At 36.7% G+C, this 24,744-nt stretch overlaps 1 protein-coding gene across 4 annotated transcripts in view; it reads left to right on the plus strand.

The window, feature by feature from the left end:
• Positions 1 to 24,493, plus strand: part of CLSTN1 (calsyntenin 1) — a 38,960-nt gene extending 14,467 nt beyond the window's left edge. Inside the window, exons 3-19 of one of the 4 annotated variants that reach the window (XM_032201637.1) lie at positions 1,770 to 1,799; positions 3,249 to 3,444; positions 5,872 to 6,080; positions 7,143 to 7,292; positions 7,395 to 7,580; positions 8,727 to 8,975; positions 10,698 to 10,819; positions 11,624 to 11,786; positions 13,832 to 13,882; positions 15,609 to 15,766; positions 16,418 to 16,566; positions 17,050 to 17,276; positions 17,680 to 17,850; positions 18,439 to 18,584; positions 20,096 to 20,231; positions 20,945 to 21,129; positions 21,847 to 24,493. In XM_032201637.1, coding sequence (XP_032057528.1) covers positions 1,770 to 1,799; positions 3,249 to 3,444; positions 5,872 to 6,080; positions 7,143 to 7,292; positions 7,395 to 7,580; positions 8,727 to 8,975; positions 10,698 to 10,819; positions 11,624 to 11,786; positions 13,832 to 13,882; positions 15,609 to 15,766; positions 16,418 to 16,566; positions 17,050 to 17,276; positions 17,680 to 17,850; positions 18,439 to 18,584; positions 20,096 to 20,231; positions 20,945 to 21,129; positions 21,847 to 22,041 — 2,723 coding nt within the window. In that variant the 3' untranslated portion in view covers positions 22,042 to 24,493. The remainder of the gene's footprint in view (positions 1 to 1,769; positions 1,800 to 3,248; positions 3,445 to 5,871; positions 6,081 to 7,142; positions 7,293 to 7,394; positions 7,581 to 8,726; positions 8,976 to 10,697; positions 10,820 to 11,623; positions 11,787 to 13,831; positions 13,883 to 15,608; positions 15,767 to 16,417; positions 16,567 to 17,049; positions 17,277 to 17,679; positions 17,851 to 18,438; positions 18,585 to 20,095; positions 20,232 to 20,944; positions 21,130 to 21,846) is intronic. The other 3 variants (XM_032201639.1, XM_032201638.1, XM_032201640.1) reach the window with 3 other exon arrangements.
• The last annotated feature ends 251 nt before the right edge of the window (positions 24,494 to 24,744 follow it).

Here is a 24,744-nt window from a genome sequence, read left to right on the forward strand (position 1 = left end):
ACTTCGGATGGTTATAAAATGTCCAGTTTTCAGACAAGCTTCCCTTCTCCCAAATCGGTAATTGCTGCATTAACACGCTCCTCCCTCTTTCTTCCTTTACCAGGCTTTCTGCTTTCATGTTCCCTTGCATATATTTTTTTTGGTTGTCTTGGTGTTTCACACACAATGTGTGACTCTCAAGGTTAGAGTTACTGGAAAGGGGCAGGAGGTTCCTCGCAGTTGGATTGTCCTTTCTGACTGACCTGTGGTGTCAGCCATGGATTTAAGCAGTGTAAGATTTTCTTGAGTGATCCTACAGGCAAAACATATTCAAACACAGGGTTATATTTATACCCTATGTAAAAATATACTGAAATAAATTACGTGGATGCCTCCAGAGGCAGTATATTTGGTGCATTAAAATAAAGAGCTGATTATAAATCCAGGGATTACCTGAAGTGGGTTTCAGGAAGCACTTGATGAGAGCTATTTCAGAAACCAGCTCTTTTTGAAATGAAGGACTGCAAATCATGATACATTAGAAGGTATTTTTCCTTAATGATATTTTTACTTCAATATTAAACTGGAAATTTCCATTTTATGAAAAATACTTGCTTGTAACTTCAGTGCCTCATCTCTTTCTGAGGCCGCTCAGGAACAGGGAATTGAGTAACTGTGCTACTGCAAGTTGTTGGAAAAATGTGAGAATTAACAAGAGATCTGTTTAAAGTGATTAAGGGTACAAGTCTGCTTTGTTATAATGCAGTTAAGGTCAAAGATAATGGTAAACAGGAAAAATAAATGATAGATTAGATGATATCTAAAAGGCGGTAGAATGGGGTTTTAACAAAATGTACATTTCTAGGGGAGTGAACATGGTTACCTGTATTTTCATTAGAACTGTGAAGCTTTTCCAGGTGCCTAACAGTCACCTAATACCATTTTAAAACTCAGTTGTATTTGAGATCTCCTTGTAAGGGTGGAAAATCCAGGACACTGTGGAAGCCTTTACTTTTCTGCAGCATTTATTATTTCAGTACTACAGTATTCAGTATTTCAGCAATAGAGTAAAATAGAAGTTGTTGGTTACTTGTTTAACATGGGAAAGAAATTGCTGCAAAGAAAATACGCAGATTCCTCCTAGCTGCCCAGATTTTCTTAAAGCCTTTATCATCATTAGGATCAAAGTTTAATGTGTGTATTTTTAATTCTGAATTATGGCAATATCGTAAGTTTGATTTTGATGAAGAATTCAAACTTTCCATATGCAAGGTGTTACACAACATGTACTGATAAAATATTAATTGGAAATGCAAAAATCCCACAACTATTTAAGTTTTTGGTTTGTTTGTTTTCTGGAACTCAAAACAGGAATACAAATTATTTTTAATTTCAGAAACATAGTGATTTCAGTATAATAGTTAAAAGCTTGTTTAAATTATGTAGCTTGTCCTCTTTAAATAGAAGTGTACCATTAAATTCTGGTGAAAATGCTGCTTTAAGGATAAATTTCCATCAACGTGAAATTTTGAAAATTTCTTGTACCTACAATTTAACTACCTCACTTCAAATTTCTACAAATGACAACCTGGAGATAAAAGGTTAAATCATGTTTAACATAACTAAAACTCTAAAATTGTAACAGTTACAACAAATCACCATTGAATTTTTAAAATACATTTTTTTTCCAAAGCTTTTCTGTGTAATGTGTGCATCTTTGCCTTTTCCTTATTTGCTCCCTTTCAGCCTTTCCTTTATTACTGACTTGGGTTTATCTTTTCTCCCTTTAGAGAGTTTTGAGGTGACAGTCACCAAAGAAGGTGATAAAGGGTTCTTTCTATCCCTTTTATTAATATTAACCCACTAACTTTGGTTATGAAATGGGGAATCAGCACTTAAACAGAAGATCCTGTCATGCTCTTTGTCCCATTTATTCTCCCAGTTCTTTTCTATGTTAAAATATTTCAATAAAAAATTGTTATGTAACCAAACCCTTGGTTAGAAATATCTGTAAATCAGACATCCATTTGAACCATTGGGGAATATTGTACGTTGTATGGACAATGAAGAAGTTGTTTGGGGGAAAATTAATATTTTCTGATGTTTTCACTGATAGCTTACTTCTTTGGGACATGTTAAGCTTTTTTCATATGCTTTGTAAAGTAATATATAGCTGCCAAAGCATCATAACACCTTCCCTGCAGTTTACTTCCTTCAGTACATATTTCAGTAGCTTAAAATCCGAATCAAATATATTTTTTAATAGTTTTAGACTTGCTACAAGTAGGAGTGCATTCTTGGTACTACAATACCACTGCAACTCTAATAGCAGCATGGTGTTTTATGTTGGTATAAGAAAATCACCTTCAAAACAAAACAAGTTCTGTGAATAAAAACACAACGTAGCTGATCAAAGTCTTCAGTGAGTGGCTTTTGTTAGCACAGCCAGGTCAGCAAAGGCTCAGTTAAAGCTCTGCCTCCTTACACGCTGGCAGATTGACCAACCCGTGCCAGCAAAGATGTCTCATAGTATAATCTTAGGCTTAGCTGTGTTTTAAAATACTGTACTAGGGGCTTCTTTTTCAAGTTTGTTAGGATGAAGAGTTGGAATAGAAAGGAAAGCCGACCAAATCTTTCTTCCTGAGAGCTTCCTTGACTAACATATTTGGTCTGTTAGTAGATAGCTGTTGAAATGGATGCCTGAGAAGTTGGTATTTCTACCTTTCTCATTCAGTAGTTTATTTTGATTCCCTAATTTTAGCCAGGTACATTGCACAGGAAGACTTTGTTCATTGATCTGTTGACAGAATTTCTGTAATTATGGTGCTGAACCTGTACTTAAAGCTTTTTCATCCCTCGACTTGTAACTGTGCATTTTAACCTTTTGCTCTGGTCAAAATAAACAAGCTGCCCAGCTATTCCCAGTAGCTTGGCATAGAAGATATTACCAGTGGCCTTGGCTGTTTGCTCTCATAATATCTACTCTTACCCTAGAGCTATCTCAAGTACTCCTGTGAAATGCCTGTCTACATTTCTCTTTTTCTCTTTTGTACTCCTGCATGAATGGATGCAAAGTAAACAAGTTGCTTGGAAGGCAGACGTATGCTTCTTTTTACTAAAGTTCCCAGAAATCACGCATCTTAAAGCACAGTGCTCTTGCTTTGTCCACAGACCCTCACAAACCCTTGGCTGCAAACTATTTGGTCGTTCATTTAAAAAACGTGTAATACTTTTGACCGGTTCTAACCTCTGTTACTTTGAATCTGTAGGTGAGATTTGTGGATTTAAAATTCATGGGCAAAATGTCCCCTTTGAAGCAGTGGTAGTGGATAAATCCACTGGCGAGGGAATTATACGCTCCAAAGAAAAACTTGACTGTGAACTACAGAAGGACTACACATTCACCATACAGGCCTATGACTGTGGGAAGGGACCAGATGGAGCAAATGCAAAAAAATCCCACAAGTAAGTAAATCTGCGGTTGGCTGAGGGGAAGTTTGGTTTCAAGTGGTCGCCTGCTCACGGTGATTTATGGTCTGTGTGTTTAGAGTAAATGCAAACCAAGTGTTAATACTGGAAGATTTTCATATAATGGCAATATAAATAGCAGCAAAATGGAAATGAACTGTTTTGACAGCTCTTTATATTCTGGATGGTACTGCTTCACCCTTGATATCTCTAAATTTACATTACAAAATAGTGTGGAGTTAGAAGCAGGAAGACTGAAATAGTCCAAATCTGGCTTGAGTTGATAAACAGACTTCATATTTGACACCAAGCATGGACATTGTTTCAGAATTCAGTTTATAAAACAAAGATTCAATAAGTCATATGTATTAACCTTAATGAAATGGAAAAGAATACATGTTATTGTCATTTCTAGACAGCTTCAGCCTAAAAAGCAAGATCAATAGCATATGGTTCATCTCTGCCTAGATTAAAGAATGGAAACAAAGCAATCTTTATCTAAAGAAAAAACCACAATGTAAAATGCTTCCTAGAAAATAATTTGCAAATAACTGTAGCACCCTGGTGTAAACATCTGTAGAGCATGTGGAAGCTTACTGTGTGCTAAGCAAAGAAGGCCATGAGTAAGATGAGGACTAGTTTAACAGCAGTCATCTTGACGGCATATGCAGTATTGTTACTCTATAGCTGTATGCTTCAAATAAGCAGCAGAAAGTTAACTTGTTACGGGTTACACTCATGGAAAATAGGCATCCCTGTTAAATTTCTATTTGAAACTCAATTTGACTTTTGAAGAAAGATCTCAAACAGAAAGATGGCAATAATAATTTTGGTTGGTTGGCTGGAATTATATTCTTTGCTCAGTTTGATACTGTGCAGTTCTTTCTCCTCACTGTAGAAATTAAATATATTACTGTGCCTGTACAGGCTACTTGAGATACAAACTTTCCTCTGATTGATCCAGTAAAAAGTATATAAAAACGAAATATAAGTTGCGTAAACCAGAGGAAAAGGTAACAAATGGAATTGGGAAAGTTCCTAATAAAAAGGCAGCTGTGAAATCTCTTCAGTATGTATTTAGAAACTCCTTATCTCAGACATCTGATGAAAGCGTGTGAACTGTAAAGAAAATTTTAAACAGTGTAGTGCACAGGTGGCTGATCTTTGGCCTTTCTTAACATTGTAAATACAGCTTCCATGGTAGATTTGTGATATGTATGTTTTCAAGTGGTGTAGTGTTATGGCTCCTGAAATTCCTCAGTATGTAATGAACCAGAACAGCAGAGGTTCATGAAACCGTCATTACGATGTTGCTCTGCAATCCTGCACCATGTGCTGCAACTCTTCCCACTGCGGAGTAGGGGGTTTCCAAGACCTGCACCTACAAACCACTGTTGAAATTTCCTTGCCTCGTGGCTGTCTCCATTACATTTTTGTGGCTTTGAACCATTTTTTTTTTGGAGTAGAGCCTTTAAAGTCAGGAATATAAGCTGTGTTTGGTACAGAAAGCTTTTTTTTTTTGGTGAAATTTATTTGATACAAAGGCTAAAATAAAGCCCTAAAGATAGATAAAGATTTAACATAAGCATATTTTAATTGTTTTTGCTCTTATGCTTGCATGATTGTAGTTATTTAATTCTTTATGAGTGTACGTTTCAAATACTTTTTCGTATTCACCTTTTCTTTTTGGTCATTGACAGCAAATATGTATTTTTCCCTGTTGTCTATATACCAGCCATCAATGTCAAGTATAAAAGGGAACAATTCAAGACCCAATCTGTTCAGGGTTATATAGCGAGCTATGTGTTGTGTTGCAGTATAACACTGTGATTACTACTGTGATTCTTCCATTTAAATTGTCTGATCTCTCATTCCTACTTCCAGGAAACAAGCCAGTTTTCACTGACTTACAGCACACAGTACTTTATTATGAAAATAGAGTTAATCAAATGCACTTGACTGAGCTCTTAGTGTAAGACCAGTCATAACTGTCATTCTTACTCACATGAAATAAGAATTGGATGTTTATATCAAATACTCTGACAGCAGCAAAGAACTGGAAGGATTGTACGGTTAACAGAGCTAACTGCCTATTTTGTCACAGTTGTACTTTGTTATATTTCTGTAAAATGGCAGTAACCTAGAAATTGCAGCACAGGGGGTTGAATTTTAAACAAACAAACAGCAATAATAAAAAATGACCTGGAACTACATAAAAATACACAACGACCCATAGAAAATATTCACTGCTTTCCCAGTTGGAGTACTTAAGGTTCTTAGTCCTGTTAGTCATTGGTTACCTCCTTCAGAGAGCTTAAATTCTGAAGGATAGCTTCATCTGTAAAAGGAGCTGTTCTGCAAGACTCCTTGTATGAACGAGACATCTGCAATATAAAGAAAACTGATTCTTCTGTTTATTTCCAGAGCAACAGTACATATTCAGGTGAATGATGTTAATGAGTATGCTCCCGTGTTCAAAGAGAAGTCATATAAGGCAACAGTTATCGAAGGGAAGAGGTATGATAACATCCTCAAAGTGGAAGCAGTGGATGCAGATTGTTCACCTCAGTTCAGCCAGATTTGCAGCTATGAAATAGTAACTCCGGATGTTCCTTTTGCTATTGACAAAGATGGTAAGAATATGATGCAAGACGGAGTGGGAATTGCTATCATTTCACTGCCTTAGGAATAGGGCTTCAAAGTAATCAGCATAAAATTAGAGCAACCCTGTTTTAACCCTTCCTAGGATGTAGTTAAATGAACACGTTCACTTAAGCAATTTGAATTTATAATGAAAAATTAGATGTCTTTCAGTACCTATACCATGCACTATCTACCGATGTAAGGAGCAGGTAGTCTGCTACACGTTTTGTTTCTTGTACAATTTTTTTCAAAATAAAAAAATATACAGATAAGAATTATATTACGGTTTAGACCATCTCTTAGTAAGTTTTCTTCCCCCTGTAGTTTTCTTTCCTGTGATAGGATAGCTTTTGCTAAACAGCTTTCAAAAACGTCATTCTGTGTATGTGCTTTTTTTTTTTTTTTTTTTTTTTAACATATGAGATGCTTATATGTGGCTATGGAGATTGGAGATTACAGTATTGTGGTTATTGGGTTTGAAGCGTGATAATTCATTTAGGTTGTTTCCTTTCAGCTGGTTATCTGTGGACTAATTTTACTTCTGGAGGTCCAAGGAAGCTGACTAAACAAAGCAAGACTGTTTTTAGTGGGCTTTAGTTTGAGTTTTGGGGGGATCCACATTGACGTTGGTTAGTTTTCACAGATCTGCAAACTAAAATAAAATAAACTGGAGAAGCCTGGTACATGCCAACCTATTTACCAGTTACCACCTATGAACAGTTTCATTTGGAGTAATACTATTAAATGTGATATTATATAACATACAATATATGTATATATAGCATAATGTAATATAATACACCATTAAGAGCATGATAAGTATATACTTGTTGCTCTTGGTATTGTGCTTATCTCTTGGATTTATGTAATTTTAGAGTATCTGTGCCTGATGTCTAGCATTGAAAGCACAAGTAGTGACGGGCTAAGTCACTTCTGGTTTGTCTGTTAACATCTTGGTACCAGTATGAAGTACATAGCTAATACCTGGATGTATTTCATGCAGCAGTGACCCCAAAATACTCACTTCTGAGTGTCACATTTTTTTTTGTCAGGTTATATAAAAAACACAGAAAAGTTAAACTATGGCAAAGAGCATCAGTATAAACTGACAGTAACTGCGTATGACTGTGGGAAGAAGAGAGCTGCTGAGGATGTGTTGGTTAAAATTAGCATTAAGCCTACATGCAAGCCTGGCTGGCAAGGTTAGTTTGATCTCCCCCTTATCTGTTTTTAGCAGTTGCCAGTACCTTACTTCAGTGAAATGTGAGAGATTTTTAATATTGTTTCTTTGGATGAATATACAGGTTGGAGCAAAAGAATAGAATATGAGCCTGGAACTGGTTCCTTAGCTCTCTTCCCAAGCATGCGTTTGGAGACGTGTGATGAGCCAATAACCTCAATTCAAGCAACGGTTGAGCTAGAAACCAGCCATATTGGTAAAGGCTGTGATAGAGACACCTACTCTGAGAAATCCATTCACAGGCTCTGTGGTAAGAACAGGTTTGGTATAATAAAGTGCTTACTAGTCTTACTTTGAATATTATGTTAAAACACAAATCAGTGAGTGAATACAGTCTTCATTTGCATGTAGTTTCCCCCAACTTTTTCCCTAGTAGGCAATAAAAATAAATTGCTTGAAGGTGATGTTTTAAAATAATTTTCATATGCAGTGAAGAACCTTTTTCTTCTGCCTCCCTGCTAGCTTACACAGAGTAGTAATTTCTCTCATGAGATTTGTATTCAACAGCTGAAAGGATTTTATACATAATGTGGAAGGGAGTAGCCATCAAAACCTCTCTGTTTTATGTAGGCATTGATAGATGTAAAGGATGCCATGTGACAAATCCATGGTGATAAAATAGATGAAAAATTCAAGAAAATGTGATTAGGAAAACACAGTTCACTTGAATCGGTTACATTCATGCTGTGTTTGCCCCAGGAATAAAGGGCCTTGGCATCCACGTATATTCTGCAGTTAAAGGTCTTAGGAAAAGTTTATTGATGGTGGAATTAAGATTACAGGATAAATTATCACTGGTGCTTAATCTCTTCATTTAAGTTCATTTAAGTTGGTGAAAAGTGTGTGTACCCACAGAGACAGACCTAGGTTATTCCCTGTTAATGTCACTGACATTGATAACGTAAGCTCGAAGAAGGGGAAAATCAGCAAGCCGAGCACCTACTGGGTATCATTGCTTCAGGCTAAGGTTGTATTAGTGACCTGGGAGGGGATGCTTGGGTTCTGCATGATATTCTTATGCAGCTCTCTTCAATGGGATGGATACTATTCTTACATCTAGTATAGATGCAAGAGAAAGGCATTGTGTTCATGGGCATGGGTATTAAGTGGGCATAAATAGGTTTCTTGAGATAGCAGCGAAGTAAAATTCTACATCTGCAGGGATAGTAAGCAAAACATTTTTGGAAAGATGGGTAAACGACCCAGATGTTAAAGGAATGAAAGTTACCGTGTCTAATGTTAATGCCACATTATTCAAAGGGTGACCTGTTTGGTATGTGATGGTAGTGCATAATGCTGACGGTGCTGAAAAATTAGTGCTCAGAAAATTAGATATGAAGCTAGCTATGATCTTTCTAGTTTCTACCTGGTTTTCATTTGAGCATGTTTATTGTAGGTGCTGCTTCGGGTACAGCTGAACTACTTCCCCCTCCAAGTAGTGCGGCCAACTGGACGATAGGACTTCCTACTGACAACGGTCATGACAGTGACCAAGTCTTTGAGTTTAATGGCACGCAGGCTGTGAAGATTCCAGATGGTGTTGTCACCGTCAATCTGAAAGAACCCTTCATGATTTCAGTATGGATGAGGCATGGGCCTGGAACCAAAGAGAAGGAGACAATTCTGTGCAATTCAGACAAGACAGGTTTGTTGGTACATCAATTACGAGCAGTCTAGTTGGGGGCTTGTTTTTATATACTGTGGCAGTATATGCGAGAACTTTGTCTTTTCTGTAGGTTTCTCTAGTTTTTTCTTGGAAGTAAAAGGAGGTGGACTGCAAAAATTGTTCTTTATTGTATTTACCTATAGAGGCATGCCCTAACATTATATAGCTTTGAAATTGGGCAGACTTGTTTTTCTATTTCAATTTATTTTATGCATTGCTTTCCATCATGGTAGATGAAGTATTCTGGCAAAGAAATCTCATTTTTGCATCTCTGCAAACAGTTTTACTCTTTGTACTGCCAGAAATCCTTAAGACACATATATCAGGGTTAGCAACAGCATTTGCTACTATATTGTTTTTTTCTAGGAGGAGATAATTTCTCTCTAGTGGTGAAAATTTTTACATGCTGTGCATAGTTTCAGTCTCTGCGAATCCTGGAGACACAATCATTCTGAAGATTATATTAATAAGAAGAAAATCTGATAACCCTGTTTCCGTAATTGATGTCTAATGGGGGTAAAAGAGCTCTTTCCTTTGTAATCTGGAGCAGTGGATTTGTTCAGTATATTAGAAAGATATTTTAGTTAAAATACTGCTAGGTTTTTCTAAAGAAACCAGGCTGAATGCAGACTGAATGCAGCAGCCTTCATATTTAAGTTATTTAAATTGTATTTAAAGATAAGAAAGATTTAACAGTATCTGTAATATCCTAAAACTATTCCTTTTAACAGGAGAAAAGTCACTGTCATTCAGAACCAGGTGCAAATAATTCTCCTCTTTTCACTACCTTCACCCATTCTCATTATTCAAAACCCAAAACTTTGGATTAATGAAAAGGAGTGAACTGGAGAAAAAAGGCAAATTTAAATACAGCTTTTTGTGTTCTAACATACGTGGGAAGTAGACCTTCAAACCAAGTTTTCTTGTTCCTCGGTGTGACCTAACCATATAATAATTGCAACAGATAGTTTCTGGTATTAGAAATATAATCTGCCTTGATTTCAATGGCATATTATGCAATACTGAAATTCTAGAACTAGGTTTGTTGGAAAGAGATAATTCTGAACAAATTGCACTGGAACAATACAGTTAAGTTTAATGATGTCAGAGTGAAAGATTGGTATGGTTTTGGTACTTTTTCATTCCATTTCTTGACGTATCCATGCCATGGTATGGATGATGTAGCTAAAATGTTTCCTTTCCTTTCCTTATTCTTACTTGATTTTCTAGCTTCTCACCTTTCTATTTATTTTAAGTTTTACATGATATGCTTTACACTTAAGAAAATGTCTGTTGAGCTGCCATCATGTATATGTGTTCCAAAACTGTAATTAGATGTGGTAGAAGATGCTTATTTGTAACAAAAAGTTTTTTCTGTTTGTAAATAGAGCTCTCTTTTTTTCTTTTTCTTTTTTTTTCAGGGGGTTTATCCCTGTCAGTTTTCAGTCCTAGGCCTTGGTTCAGATTGGATTTCAAGATAGATGTCTATTGTTTTTTCTGTGTTTTATTCTTGGTCTGTTCAAGAATGTTTCTCTGAACTACTGCTATAGATGTTTCTCATTCTTCATGTCTGATTTGCTTCTACGTTTGTTTTTCCTATCAATTACTGGGCATTTACATATGGAATTTCAGAAGGGATGAGTTTTTTGGTGTTCCTGATGCTTACAGAAAAAAGTAATACTAATTGTACCTCTTCTGCAGATATGAACCGACACCACTACGCACTGTACGTACACAACTGCCGACTTGTTTTCCTCTTCCGCCAAGATCCTTCAGAGGGAAAAACATACAAGCCTGCTGAATTTCATTGGAAACTGAACCAAGTAAGTTTGGAAGGGACAGTTGGTAATGTGTTAGAATGTGGTGAAAAACACTGGAGCCTAAACTCCTTGATAATATAATGATGATTAAATACTTTTTGCAATTCCGGACTCCTTATACCAAGCTTTATAGAACCTAATTTATGATTGTGAAGAATGAAACGGGAGGGACTACGTATTTTGTGTGCTTTTCCGGCCCAATGGATCTGCTCAGTTACTTGACCAGAGTTACATTCTAACATAGCACACTGTATCCTAGAATTTTGTATACACGGCAACATGTACTGCTTTAGTGGTAAAATGTCCATATATATCTGTGGGGAAAGATTATTGCTTTCCAAAAAGTAATTGACTTTCAGTATAAATAATTGTTGTGGAAAGCTTTATTATATTCAAAATGGTCACATTTTTCTGTAAACAATCCCCCTCAGCAAAAACAGATCATTTGACAAGTAATGTTGTATTATAACACTATTTATAAATGTGCTAACATGTGGATATGTATTTTTTTAAATTTAAATACATGGTTAATATTTAGATCCTATAAAAATTGAAGGAATGGAAATACATGCAGCTTCCTATATTGGCTATAGAAGAGAAGAAACTATTTATAAACCTGTGGTTGCTCTGCTTTTTTCTGTTGTTCCATATGTGTGAAACATGAAGTATGCCTATACAAGTTTATAGTTTGTCAATATGTCTACATATATATATATATATATATATGCAAAATATGCGTCAGATCAAGTTATTCAAATGCAATGTTTTTTTAAAGATTAAAGCAATTTTAAAAACTTTTTTGTTCAGGTGTGTGACAAAGAATGGCATCATTATGTCCTCAACGTTGAATTTCCTGCGGTAACTCTTTATGTAGATGGTGTTTCGTATGATCCTTTCCCAGTGACTGAAGATTATCCACTTCATCCTTCAAAAATAGAAACTCAGCTAGTAGTTGGAGCATGTTGGCAAGGTGACTATTTACAGTTGTTAAGACGTTTATTTAACTTTTATTTTTTTAAACAAAATCTTTGCGGTTAGTCTAGTAGTACATAGCTAATCTTTTTAATGCATTAAAGATGACTTGTTATGTCTTATGCAGATTATTTTTGGTCCTAACTAATAACACATATTTCTACTCTTAGCCATTTTTTCCATGATTTTTTTTTTTGCTTATTGGCTGCAGGTGTGTATGAAATACAGGGCCACTCACCAAGCAGTATTCCATCAAAGTGATTTTTGTGGTAACTGAGAATATAGATAGCTTAATTTTAATAACAGTTGTAAGAGTACATCTTATACTTCATATTACTATGTAGAACACTAATTTCAAGTAGGTTGAAAGTCCTATTTTAGAAAGTGTTCTCATAAATCGAAATACGGCCAGCAGACAATTTAGCTAAGCAGCACAGTGATGGTGTCTCATGTATTTTCTGCTTACAAACGTAAGAAGCATCTGCTTTATTATACAAAGCCTATGGTTAAACCACAATATTCTGCAAGCTGTAAAGTGCTGTGTCATATTCTCTAATACTCATGAAACTATTCTTCAAAGCTTGTGGGGAAAAAAAAAAAAGCATCTGAACATGGAATATTGGTGGCTAATCAGAGTACATTGGTACCAGAGATTTCTGTAACAGAGCTCGTCCTGAACTCAAATGTTTTGCTCACTGATTTAATTACCTTCTAGGTGATAGAAAGCTGATCTTTTGGGTCACAGAGAGAACAGTGCTAAATCATTCGTGCTTTATTGTAGTTCAGAATGTGGACTGTAGTTGCAGTCTGCAATAATACATAGAATTAGCTTGTGAGTGAATGACAAATGGGAAGTTTGGGGACATTTATGTCAACTTAACAGGTTTTTTGTCATGATGTCTCTTTTCTCTTTGAGTTTTAAGGCTTTGAAGTATGAATGAAGGTTAAATTATCAAAATATCCTCTCCGTCAAACTTACTATTTTGTGGGAAGTTCACTGTCTTCCAGCATTTCTTAATTTAGTGTTAAAATTCATTCTGTTATCCCTTTGAGTCAATTAATTATTTTCTCCATTATTCATCTCATATTCTGTTTGTGACTTTCCAGCTATCTATTCTAGTTCAAAGGGAAGCTATACTGGCTGGTTTTCAAGAAACTACAGCTTGGAAATTCTGTTCCAGCTGAGCATATAGATGGTGTAATGGCTTCTGTACATGCGCTGTATCCAAACAAAAGCATTTAGTCTACAAACTTCTGTGCTTTCACATTAGCAACATTATATGATTCTTTAATTTCTTGTGATGTTAATTTACTTTTTAATAACAGCATACTGAAATAGGAGCATTAAAAGTCTGGAATACAAGAACTTGGTGCTACCTTTTTAAAAAGTCTACCAGTCTGATTTTTAGGCAATTAAAGCACAGAAGGAAAAACAGTTATGCCAAATAGAGATTCTGTGATTTTTGAAAAAAATATGTAAGCTTCTTAAAGAAGATTAAAAGCTTTTTTTTTTTTTTTTCTCTTATTTAACACACTTCCATTTCACAAATTGATCACTTGATACATATGTTACTATTATTATGATAAGAAATTTGTGTCACTAATAGCTTCTTTTGATCAACATCAATACCATCAGGTGGTCTACTGGTACAGGCTGGATCTCACCTGAATTTCTGCTTTAGGGAGAGGGGAAAAAATAAGCCAGCTGATAGACCTGCCTCTTATTACAAATAGTGGTTTGTGTGAGACTGGGTATTTGTAGTTAGTGTTCTCCAGTGTGACCATTTTTACTGTGTCTTGTGTATGGGGCTCTTCAGATTTGTCTTGTCATGAATGTTTGTTCTTGTAATAGCTTAGTAATGCTTCTTCCCTGAATTGCAGTCTTCAGAGAACTCACAATCCTTGAGAAGCCGGGTGGAGTATAAGCATGCTTTTGGGGGCAAGTAGTGGTATCTATTTTCTGTGACCTAAGAGAGAATTTGACAAATGGTAACGACCTGGTCCCTTCCCTATTGTCCTATTCTTTGTCTTGCTTTTCTACAGAATATACAGAAAATGAAAATGACAATGAAACTGTGCCCGAGACCTCTGCAGGTTGCTGGAGTTTTTTCCCTACTGTTTTCATTTTTAAGCCAAGACATTGCTTCATCTCACACGCAGCATGAAATGCAGGCATTGCATTCGGGCCATTGACCTTCACATAATCCTCTCCTAGGCTTGTTTCTTCATTGTGCATTTATTTCCAGAGCTTCACCAACTGATTTTTTTTCTTTTTTTTTTCTTTTTTTTTTTTTTTTTTTTTGCACCCAATTGCACATCCATGTATAAATTTGCAACCATTGTGATTGCAGTGAAGTGGTGTAAAATAAGTTGCTGGTGCAAAATAATAGCTATGATCTCTTTCATCCAGTTTGGTTAAAACATAAAAATACCTCATCCTATATGTGTGTATATATGCATATGTACATACATGTATGAAGGTGCATAGGACAGAATCATTCAGTAGGTAGGAAAGGACCTCTGGATGGATGGTCCTGCTCCCCGCTCCAAGGAGAAGTGATTCCATATTTAGAACAGGTTGCTCATATTTAACTCAAAGACAGGCTGTAACTTACAGTGGGTTGGATACTCGTTTGATGAAAAAAATGGTATAAAGTTCAAGTTAGTGAGTAGGCATAAAGGCTTTGGCTCCCAGGTATTCCTAGTTGGCTACAGGGTTTTATTTTCTCAAACATTTATAGTTGATAGCTCAGTGGATTTTGTGTCTTGAGTTGGGACAATTAAATAAGCATATCTTTCTAAAAGTATATTCAAGTTACGTACTTGGTATGTGTAGTTTAAGAATTTCTGAAATGATCTACATAAAACTGGTTTTGAACTGTGCATTGTGGTTTAGTTTGGCAAGGATGTAACAGAATCCAGGGGCTAGATTCTGGAACTGTACAAGTCTAAATTGGAAATGATATCATTTATAACAGGACAATTAACTACTGAAAACTTGCATCGAGTTGTGTCAGGGATCTTTCATCACATAGACTCTTTAAAACAAGCTTAGATACCTTTATTAGAATCTGTTAGCTTATTAAGTGATGACCATGAAATACTAATTTCCAGGTCGTGTTTTCTGGCCCCCATTAATAAGCTCACTAGGTGATCATTTGGTGTCATCTTCAAAAAATCTCTGGGTTGCAATTCATCAGGCTTAATTCAAATGTCTAAAACACAAATTACTTGAGTTTAAAACTCCTCGTTTCTGTCCATGCAGAGAAGTAGGCACTTTTAGAGGGGACCAGTTAACTTTTGGATGTCTTTTACAGGAAGAGCTGTATCACTTTAAGTTTATTTCTCTCATTTGAGTGTAAAGAGGGCCTGAAATGATTGGCTTAGATTGAGGTAGCTAACATCTAGATGATTGATGCTGTTGTCTTCTATCCTGATAGACTGCTGGTTTTGTAGAGAAGCTGTTAACTCATTGCAAGGATTCAGAATTCTGTTCATCTCACTGGTTTTGTCTTTCATATCTGAAGAACACCACCTCGCTGTATGGGCATAAGATACTTTTTGATGGAAAAGTAGCCTTAGTTTCACAGTTCAGGATGGCCACACCTTCCTGTTTTGGAGGCCATGCATGGTGAACTGCTTAATTCTTTCTTTATGCTTGAACATAATCACAAGGTTAACACCCCGAATGGATGAAAACTAACCTGCATGTCTATAATACATTGTGGAGCCACAAAGCATCTTTGTTGTTTTACAAGAGAAAAAGGTAAAATAAATAAAATCAAGATGTTTAAGATTTTTCCTTCCTTCCTTTATGAAGGTGGTGAACTCCGCATGGCTCAGTTCTTCCGAGGCAATCTGGCAGGTTTGATGATTCGTTCTGGTAAACTGGAAAACAAGAAAGTGATAGATTGCCTATATACCTGCAAAGAAGGACTGGATTTGCAAATAGCTGATGGTATTGGCAAAGGCATGAAGGTAAAGTTCCCTATGAATATATGCAAGCACTATTACTGTACTGATAAATAGATTCAAGTTTTGATTGTAGTTATTAGAGGTGTCCCAAATAAAACAAACTAATCTATTGTGACATTTTGCATTAAAATTACATGAAAAATAGCAAATCTTTATAGTATGGGCATAGTGGAGTTTAAGAATATAAGTTATTGTGTTCCCTCCTTTAGAGGAAAAATTCTGTATTTGAAAGCCTCTCTGTTTTACCAGCTATACCAGATTGTCTTAATAAAAGATAGAGATTCTTAACAAGCAGCTTAGTAGAATTAACCTAATTTCTCTGTTTTATTTTTTAGTAGTGTAGTTGTAAGAACAGATAAATTTCTCTTTTATATTAACTGTTTCTCTTTCACGTTACTTCACATCAGAACTACAATAAGTGTCTAGATTTCTTTCTGAAGAACCAAATACTAAGCATATTTGACTTGAAAAAGGAAGTGAATAGGGAAATTAAACTGTGAAGCACAAGGCCAGTAAATAATGGCCTCATTGCTTTGAATACAGATGTTATTATCCTAGCATTTACCTGGCTAAGCAGTGCTGAACTTCTGGTTTTGGTTACCTTATCGTGTTACTATTTATATTCTTTTTTATTATTTTTCCCTGTTATTTCAGATCCACATGAACCCAAGTCAGTCAACACTGACCTTAGAAGGGGATGATATAGACAGGGTTGATAAGGCCATGCAGCACATTTCCTATCTGAATTCTCGCCAATTCCCAACACCTGGAATCCGGAGGCTTAAAATCACCAGTGCTGTCAAGTACGTCCTAGTGCTGAAATAATGTGTCTGTGTATTACGGTAGTGAAACCTGGAAAAATGTTCATATATCTCAAGTTATGATACACAAAAGCGTATTGCTGTATGTAACCCTCACACATTAGAATATGGGCATCTGTTCTGAATTCTGTTTTCTTCCTGAGCCTGCAGTAAGGAATGTGTAAGGAGATTTATTGTTGCAAGGGTACACAGTGAGGAATCTCCAGTATCACAGGCTTCATTAAAGTTGTTATCTGTGGCTGTTAGTCATAGCAGAGAAAATGGGGCAAAATGTTAAATGTAAGTAAGAATTAATTGTAAGGTTGTTCCCTTGCTGGGAAATTCTTCCAACGCAGTTGATGAATTTATCTAAGACTCTTGGGTCTGAGACAGAGCTTTTTTAATTTATAAGGCAATTACTCTGTGTAATTGTGGCTCCCTCTCAAATAGCTACCTAGACTGCAAAACTGCTTCTGTGTCTCACAGATGTTTCAATGAAGAGGCCTGCGTCTCCATTCCGTCTGTGGAGGGCTATGTGATGGTCTTGCAGCCAGAGGAACCAAAAATCAGCCTTAGTGGCATCAACCATTTTGCCCGGTCTGCTTCAGAGTTTGAAAGTTCTGAGGGTATTTCCCTCTTTCCTGAGCTTCGCATAATAAGCACCATTACACGGGAGGTGGAGCCCGAGGGAGACGGAGATGAAGATCCTACAGGTAACGTAATTTCTGTTTAAGACTGTTGCCTACCCTTACTCCATTCAATGATCATGTTGGAGGATCTTTCTTTTGCAAAGAAACATGGATTTCTCTCATGGTACAGAATCTAGTAGGCGAACTAAGATGTATATCACTTGTGTAGTTACTTTGCTCTGGGCTAATAGAAATTTGTTTGGAAATGGTAGTAAGCCTAGGCCATTATCTTCATGTAAACAATCCCAAAAGCTTGTTTGTTTTATCGTTACATCTTGAATCCTTGGTCTCTGTACTTCAGACCCAGGTCTTAATATCTGATTTGAAAGAAGAGTTCTGTTTGCATGGGATATTTTATGGTTCTTGGGCTCTTGTCTACTTCACCTTTGTTTCTGCTTATCTCTTTGGACTTTTCTTTACTTCTTAGTTCAAGAGTCTTTGGTATCTGAAGAGATCATGCATAACCTGGATACATGTGAGGTGACAGTGATGGGAGAGGAACTAAATCAGGAACAAGAAAGCCTGGAGATTGACATGACACGATTACAGCAGAAGGGCATTGAGATGAGTAGTTCCAACCTTGGCATGATCATCACAGGTAGGGCTTAGTACTTCTGCTCATGCAACTGGGTCTGAAGGGTCTGAAATCAGTGATAAGAGGAGCTGTGTGATTGATAGATGGTTTGTAACGCCTTACTCCAAATATTTTGATTTTTGACTAGAATTTCAGGCTCTGAGGTGTTCCTACTATATTCTGTGGAAATCTGTGGTTCTAGGAAATACGTCATTCTAGAACCTCCTTTCTATTCTCTTGTGTCCTAAATTACAAGTCACTTTTCAACTGTGGAAATGAAGTACACTCTGCCCCCTAGAAGAGGCTTGCTTCTTGCGCAGGTAACATGGTGCCTTGGAGCATGTGTCATTCCTTTCTATTTCATATTCAGAACATATTACATATGCAGAAGAAAAGACGCCTTTAAAGATAACATGGGTCTAGGATTTTATCACAAACACAAAATTTTAGTAAAGTGTGCATGTCTGTCATAATGATGTTACTTTTTATTCTGCTGACTGAAAATCTGTCAGCCAAGAAAACTTGCTTAAAGAAAAGGAGTGAAGTTTGTGGAGTATATGATGCTGCCCTAGTTTTTTGCAAATTAATTGTTTTACTTGTTTCTCTCCACAGGGGTGGATACAATGGCTAGTTATGAGGAAGTTTTGCATTTGATACGCTACAGAAACTGGCACACAGTTTCTCTCTTTGACAGAAAGTTCAAATTAGTTTGTTCTGAGCTTAACGGGCGCTATGTCAGCAATGAATTTAAAGTGGAGGTATGTAAACTATTCTGATCACTCCAGAAGGTTACCAACTCTGGGTGGGTAGGTGGGTGAAAGCTGGTGCCTCAGCTGATAGATTATTGATATATATATATTTTTTTTCTGTAAATATTAGTAAACTTGCACATCTTAGGCAGTATTTCATATGTGTGTTCTCAGTCATACATTTAAATAAGGGTGCTTAAACAGAGGTGAAACTTGTGTAGTAGCTAATGGAATTGTGAAGGCAAAAGCATTGAATTACAAAGACAGCATATAAATTTAAGAAAAAGCAATTAAACTGCTAATAGTGGTGCTATACTGACCAGAGACTTGAGTAGCTTTAATGTATAACTTACATGATTCTGCAAATGAGCTTGCTGGACCCTTTACCTGTTTTGCTTGTGTGATCCTTAGAACACTGACTGATACTAAGTACTGATGTAAAAGCCTAGACAGGCTAAAATTGCATTTCTTCTGCAGTAGAATACAGGTTAAATATTACTCAGTATGTTTATATCAAATATATGGAAGTACAGCAGAATGTAACATAGTAGACACTAAAATCTCAGCTGCTGGAACATGAAGTTATTTTAATTGAGTGTAACTGTCATGTACGCCTGCATCTTTTATCTGTAAGTTTGAATTTCTACATTTTAAAGCTGATGAAAAGGGTGACAGTAAAGGTAACAGTTGTATTTACCACTAGCTGGGTGGATATTAGGGGCTGGGAAGGAAGGCTGCAGAGCCTCTCGTGTTACAGAATAGAAATTTTCTTAACTAAGTAATGTGATTTTGTTTCCTGAGGAAATTCTGTGAGCTTGAGTTGGGATCTTACCAAACTATTAAAAGCAAATGCTTTCCTTTTTCTGTACTGAACTTGCTCTCTTCCTGTTGTGCAGCTGCTCAGGTAACCTATATCACAATGTTCTGCCACAGGAGAGGTATATTTAGCTCTGCTTGTTTGGCAAGGAAGAATGAAATACTCTTTGTGAGGGCGAGCTTGCAGTTGTACTTAAATGCCAGCTATGCTAAGCTTGGGTTAAACTGTAAAGAGCAATTTTTTCTTAACCTTTGTTCTGTAATATGGATTTTGTCTTTGCTGTTAGCTGAAGATAAACAGCAGAATAGAAGGGAATGAAGAAATGTAATTATTATTTCATACCTTTTTATATACTGTTTTGTCAGGATTAAAATGGCTAGCTACCAAATTTGATAATGAACTGGCTTTACCTGTTTTATTCTGAAATACTGGTGTCTGTACAAAAGCTCACAAGACTAACTTACATAGATCAGAGAGATGGAAAAACGAAAGGTTATGTGACAAGAAACTATAACATAGGAGGAATTGCTGGTTGGGATAATTGTCCCCAGAGACAAACCATTGCTATGCTGAATGAGAATGGGATGCTTACAATGGGAAATTGTTCTGTGTGTTTTTTTTTTTTTCTCCTTTTTTTCTTTCTGCCTCTTGAGAGGTAAACTCTTGTATTTCTGGGGGTTTAACAATTTCCTGTTGTACCTAGGTGAACGTTATCCACACAGCTAACCCCATTGAACATGCTAATCACATAGCTGCGCAACCACAATTTGTTCATCCAGTGCATCACACGTTTGTTGATCTCTCTGGTCACAACCTAGCTAACCCTCATCCATTTTCAGGTAAGGATTCTCAGTCACTGAAGTTCAGATTATTTTTTTCTGTTGTTAAACTGTCACAGAGGCTTCTTGCTGCACCAAGATTATTTTTTCCCAGTTAACCCAATGTGATGGACTAATAAATTTAAGCAGCATCTTGATCCCATTCTGCTGTTGCCTGAACAAGGTGGAGCAGATTGCTACAGATCTATGAAATATCTTTTCCTGCCAGCAGGGAAACTTTCTGCTGGTGTGTGTGCATTGGAAAATGGGTGGTGTACTGTTCTTGGCAGGGACTATAAGACCTAGATAAAGGGCTGTAAGGAACTGGGACAATATTTCTTGTGAATGGCATAGGGAAAGAATTGCAGTGTTATTCCCTTGATGAGTCGTGGTGTCTGCCCTTTTTATTTTAATTACATAAATTTGACATGGGGGTAGGATGTGAGAGGAAGGAAAGTGTATTAGAGAGGAGTCTGTGTGGTAGGATCTGCTTTCCATGTGTTGTCAGTCCTTCAGATTGATGTAATTATACTTAGGAACTAAGTTTTAGTTGTGGATCTCCCACTGACTTTTTTAGTGGCCTTATACAAACTGTCTCTGTGTAGCTACCTACAATATTTGTATAATGCCATTTCCCTCTTGCAGATGATTGGAACAGAGGATTAGTTATTAGCTTTACATAAAAGTGGTTTATCAGTATCACCTAAGAAACTCCTTTCATTTTCTTGTTGCAGTTGTTCCAAGCACAGCCACTGTTGTGATCGTAGTTTGTGTGAGTTTCCTGGTTTTTATGATTATTCTGGGAGTGTTCCGAATCCGAGCTGCACATCAGAGAACGATGCGTGACCAGGACACTGGAAAGGAAAATGAGATGGACTGGGATGACTCTGCTTTGACCATCACTGTGAACCCTATGGAGGTAAATCAGACTGGTGTCTCAGCACTTCACAAAAAATTCCTCTTTCAGCTGTAACCGGTATGACTGTACACAGACAGAGTAGTAGAGCAAAAACAACCATAGAACACAGAGAGAACAGACACTGAGTTTTTAATAGATGCCCAAAAGTGACAAATCCCAAGAGCAGTTACGTTTGGGATCTTGCATGGGCTGTAGCTTTGTGATACACAATTGGGCAAGAATCACTTGAATCAGGCTTTACAGTTCAGTGTTCAATGCTAGTGTTTATCATGCTGCACTCTACCTTAGTGACAATCAGCTTTTTTCCCAAAGTTGCAAAAAGTTATTGTTGAAACATTGTCTGTATTTAGGACATTTCTGGCTGCTGTGTTTAATGTCTGAAATTTTGGAAAATCAGAAACAAGAAAGATGTACAACCTTAATGTTATTTGTGTTATCTTACTGAAAGGTCTTTCTCCAGTAGAATTTGAAGTACTGGATCATACTTATGAATTAGTTTGTTTGGAGTGACAGGATTGATAGAAATGTTACAAAACAAGAAGAGCTATTTTAATGAGAGTTTAAGCTTTGTTTTCTGGTTGCCTGATTACTGTTGAACTTCTAAAATCAGTAATAAATTAATAGCTCTTTCTCAGTAAGAGTACTCTGTGCCCAATCCAAAAGAATAAAGGGAATTTTGGCTAGTATGATATCAACAGCTAATTTCTATTTTAACAGACTTATGAGGACCAACACAGCAGTGAAGAAGAAGAGGAAGAGGAGGAGGAAGAAAGCGAAGATGGAGAAGAAGATGACATCACTAGTGCAGAGTCTGAAAGTAGTGAGGAAGAGGAAGGAGAGCAGGAGGAGGACCAACAGAATGTTAATAGACAGCAACAGCTGGAATGGGATGACTCTACCCTCAGTTATTGATTCTAGCTGTTCCCTTTGTCTTTGTTTCTGCTCTAGAAGACTCCAGTGTAATACACTCCATTGTTCCCAAGGATTCATGGTGTTAAAAAAAAAAAAAAATCATTCTGGCCAGTAGATTCAACCAACACACATCCCAGTGTTTGTGTTATGTCGGCTAGTTCCTGATGCTGTTCCTAGAATTGTAGTTAGCACCTCTTTTCCCTCAGCCATGCCTCAGTGACTGGATTTTTTTACACTATGTGAGGAACCACCTTGCACTTTCTCTTCATGTCATCTCAGCTAAGTGACTCTGCAGATCTGTAGCCATTGCACATGAATTTCTGAACTTTTTTTGCTCTGTGAAACAAATATGGCTTTGTTCCTTTTTGTCTTTCTGAAAGATACAAAGATTGCTTGTTGACAAAGGGTAAAGCTGATCATTTCAGCCTGTTGATTTCTTTTAATTTTTTTCCCAAATTAGTGCATGTGTAAAGTGGCAGAATGAGGTTAATATGTAGAAGATTAACAGACTTTTTAATATTTTGTAAATATATTGGAATTATGTAATTATGTCATTTGTGGTAGTGAAAACAGGGATTGGGGTATAAAACATGCTAAAGTAAAAAAAAAATCATGAAGCATGAAGTAATCCAAGTCTCATACTACTGCAGCAGGAGCACGGGCACAGTTTTCTAGTGTAGATGTTTCAGTAAAACAGTGTCATTGGCCTTGGCTGCCGTGTTCACTCATGCCCCACTCTGGTTTTTCTTTTTTATTTTTGTTTTCCTCCAATCCTTTGTTTTTGCAGAGGGAACAGACAAGCTTATGAGAAACTGTAAAGGCTCTTTGGAACCTGTGCAGAGGTTCAACTGCCCAACTGCCCTGCCTAATACAGTTTGTTGGGTTTATTTTATTTTATTTTTTCTGGTAAAGTTTTAGCATAAGGGCTGTTTAAGTTATTGGGAGAAAAACACTACTTGGATGGTGGACAAACGAGTGTGCTGGTGCTGTGGTGTGCTGCCACAACACCTACTAATTACAGTGAGGCTGCCTGTAGTACAATGATGGTCTGTTCATCTTGCTGGCAGGACAGATTGTTTGTTTAGTTGATTGATTGTTACATTGGTAATTGAAGCTGGAAAGCCTGAGACCTGTGTACCTGCGCACCTTGGCTACCAGTCTACATAGATAGGTTTTTAGTTTATTTGACTGTTCATTTTTTTGCATTTGGGAATGGGAGGGTTTGGGGCATAGCTGATACCATTTCTATTAACCACACTCCTGCTCATTCCCTGTAGCTCCTTGTACAGTAACTTGGACTGTTGGTGTATTAAGCCTTTGTTTACACTTAGTAATTGTGTTTTCCTGCTGGTGAAACTATAGCATAATTTATCCAACCAGAAAACCTTGGGAATCACATTAATATTATTCCAAGTCATGGCTGATTTTGGTTGTTTCCAATCAAAGTTCTAACTTGGAATTGCAAAGGACTTTTTTAAAGAACTGACTGAAAGGTACGAAAAGTAAGTTATGACCCCATGGTGGAGAGTGCTAGTTTTTTCGTAAGGCAGGTCTTATTCATTTAACTTTACTTGTCCTATGCAGAGCCTTGAATAATGAATATCTGCTTACTTGATTTTTTTATGTTTGGAGGTGGATTAAAGAGTAACTTGTTTTGCTTGTAACAGGAAACTAGGACTCCATTCACTCCTCACCACGGTAAGCAAAGTTTCAGTTTTTGATCTTGTATGTAATCTGCCTGTGTTCTAGATGCACAGACCACACATGTCATAGCAGGCTAGTTAGTGGCCGACAGTACACAGCAGGGAAATGTTGCGCTGGATAAGCCTGCTAGAGGAGCAACAAGCAAGCCAAAAGGTGGGAAAGGAATGGGAGAAAAAGGGTTGTCATTTAAAAAAAAGATAAAGATTGATCCAAACGTGTTCTATAGTTTTGATTTTCAGAGCAGACCTATTCTCACCTAGTGCACATCTTGCCTCCTGATGTATGTAATGGGATCTAATGGTGGGTTTTATCTGGTGGTAACACTTGACTCTGTGGAGTGCCTTTTACAATAATAGATGGACCTGGAAGCAGGGGAGAGAACCCACACAACTAGCTTACCGTTTTATTGGTTTTTTTTTAAATGTAAAATTTTAGATTTCTAAAATGGGGAAATGGTTTTGACTACTTATGTGGTAATATAACTGCTAGTTTTAAGTAAACTGGGAAACTTTTAACTTATGTCTGACAGTTGTCCTGTGTTAATGTGTAGAAGACTTATCCTTCCATATACTGTCACTGTAGCTGCTGTATTTTAGACTAAAACTGATCATGACTTAATGGTAATACTGAAAGGTTGTAAACGTTCTGATGCAGTTTGTAGCCACTGTGGGTATAACTTTCAGATGTGTATATTGGTAACAGGTCAGTTTGGAAAGTCTATAAGCTACAATAAATTTCTGGTTCTAAAGGTTGTTTGCATTTATTTCTTACTGAATGGAATGAAGTTGGGTCAAGTTGTATTAACTGTGTGTTAGTTTGCCTAGTAGTAGAGTCCAGTTTTATTTTCATTGATCTTTCAAGCACAGAAGGACTGGGGCATTGTGGTGTACAATTTAATCTTTTTTTTTTTTTATTATTACTTTTTGATGTACAAAACATGTACCTAAAACAACTGAAAAGTTAAACATGTAAACATTCTCTTTTTACAGAACCACATTT

This window comes from Aythya fuligula, chromosome 21, assembly GCF_009819795.1.
Source record: "Aythya fuligula isolate bAytFul2 chromosome 21, bAytFul2.pri, whole genome shotgun sequence".
In the NCBI taxonomy this organism is placed as follows: domain Eukaryota; kingdom Metazoa; phylum Chordata; class Aves; order Anseriformes; family Anatidae; genus Aythya; species Aythya fuligula.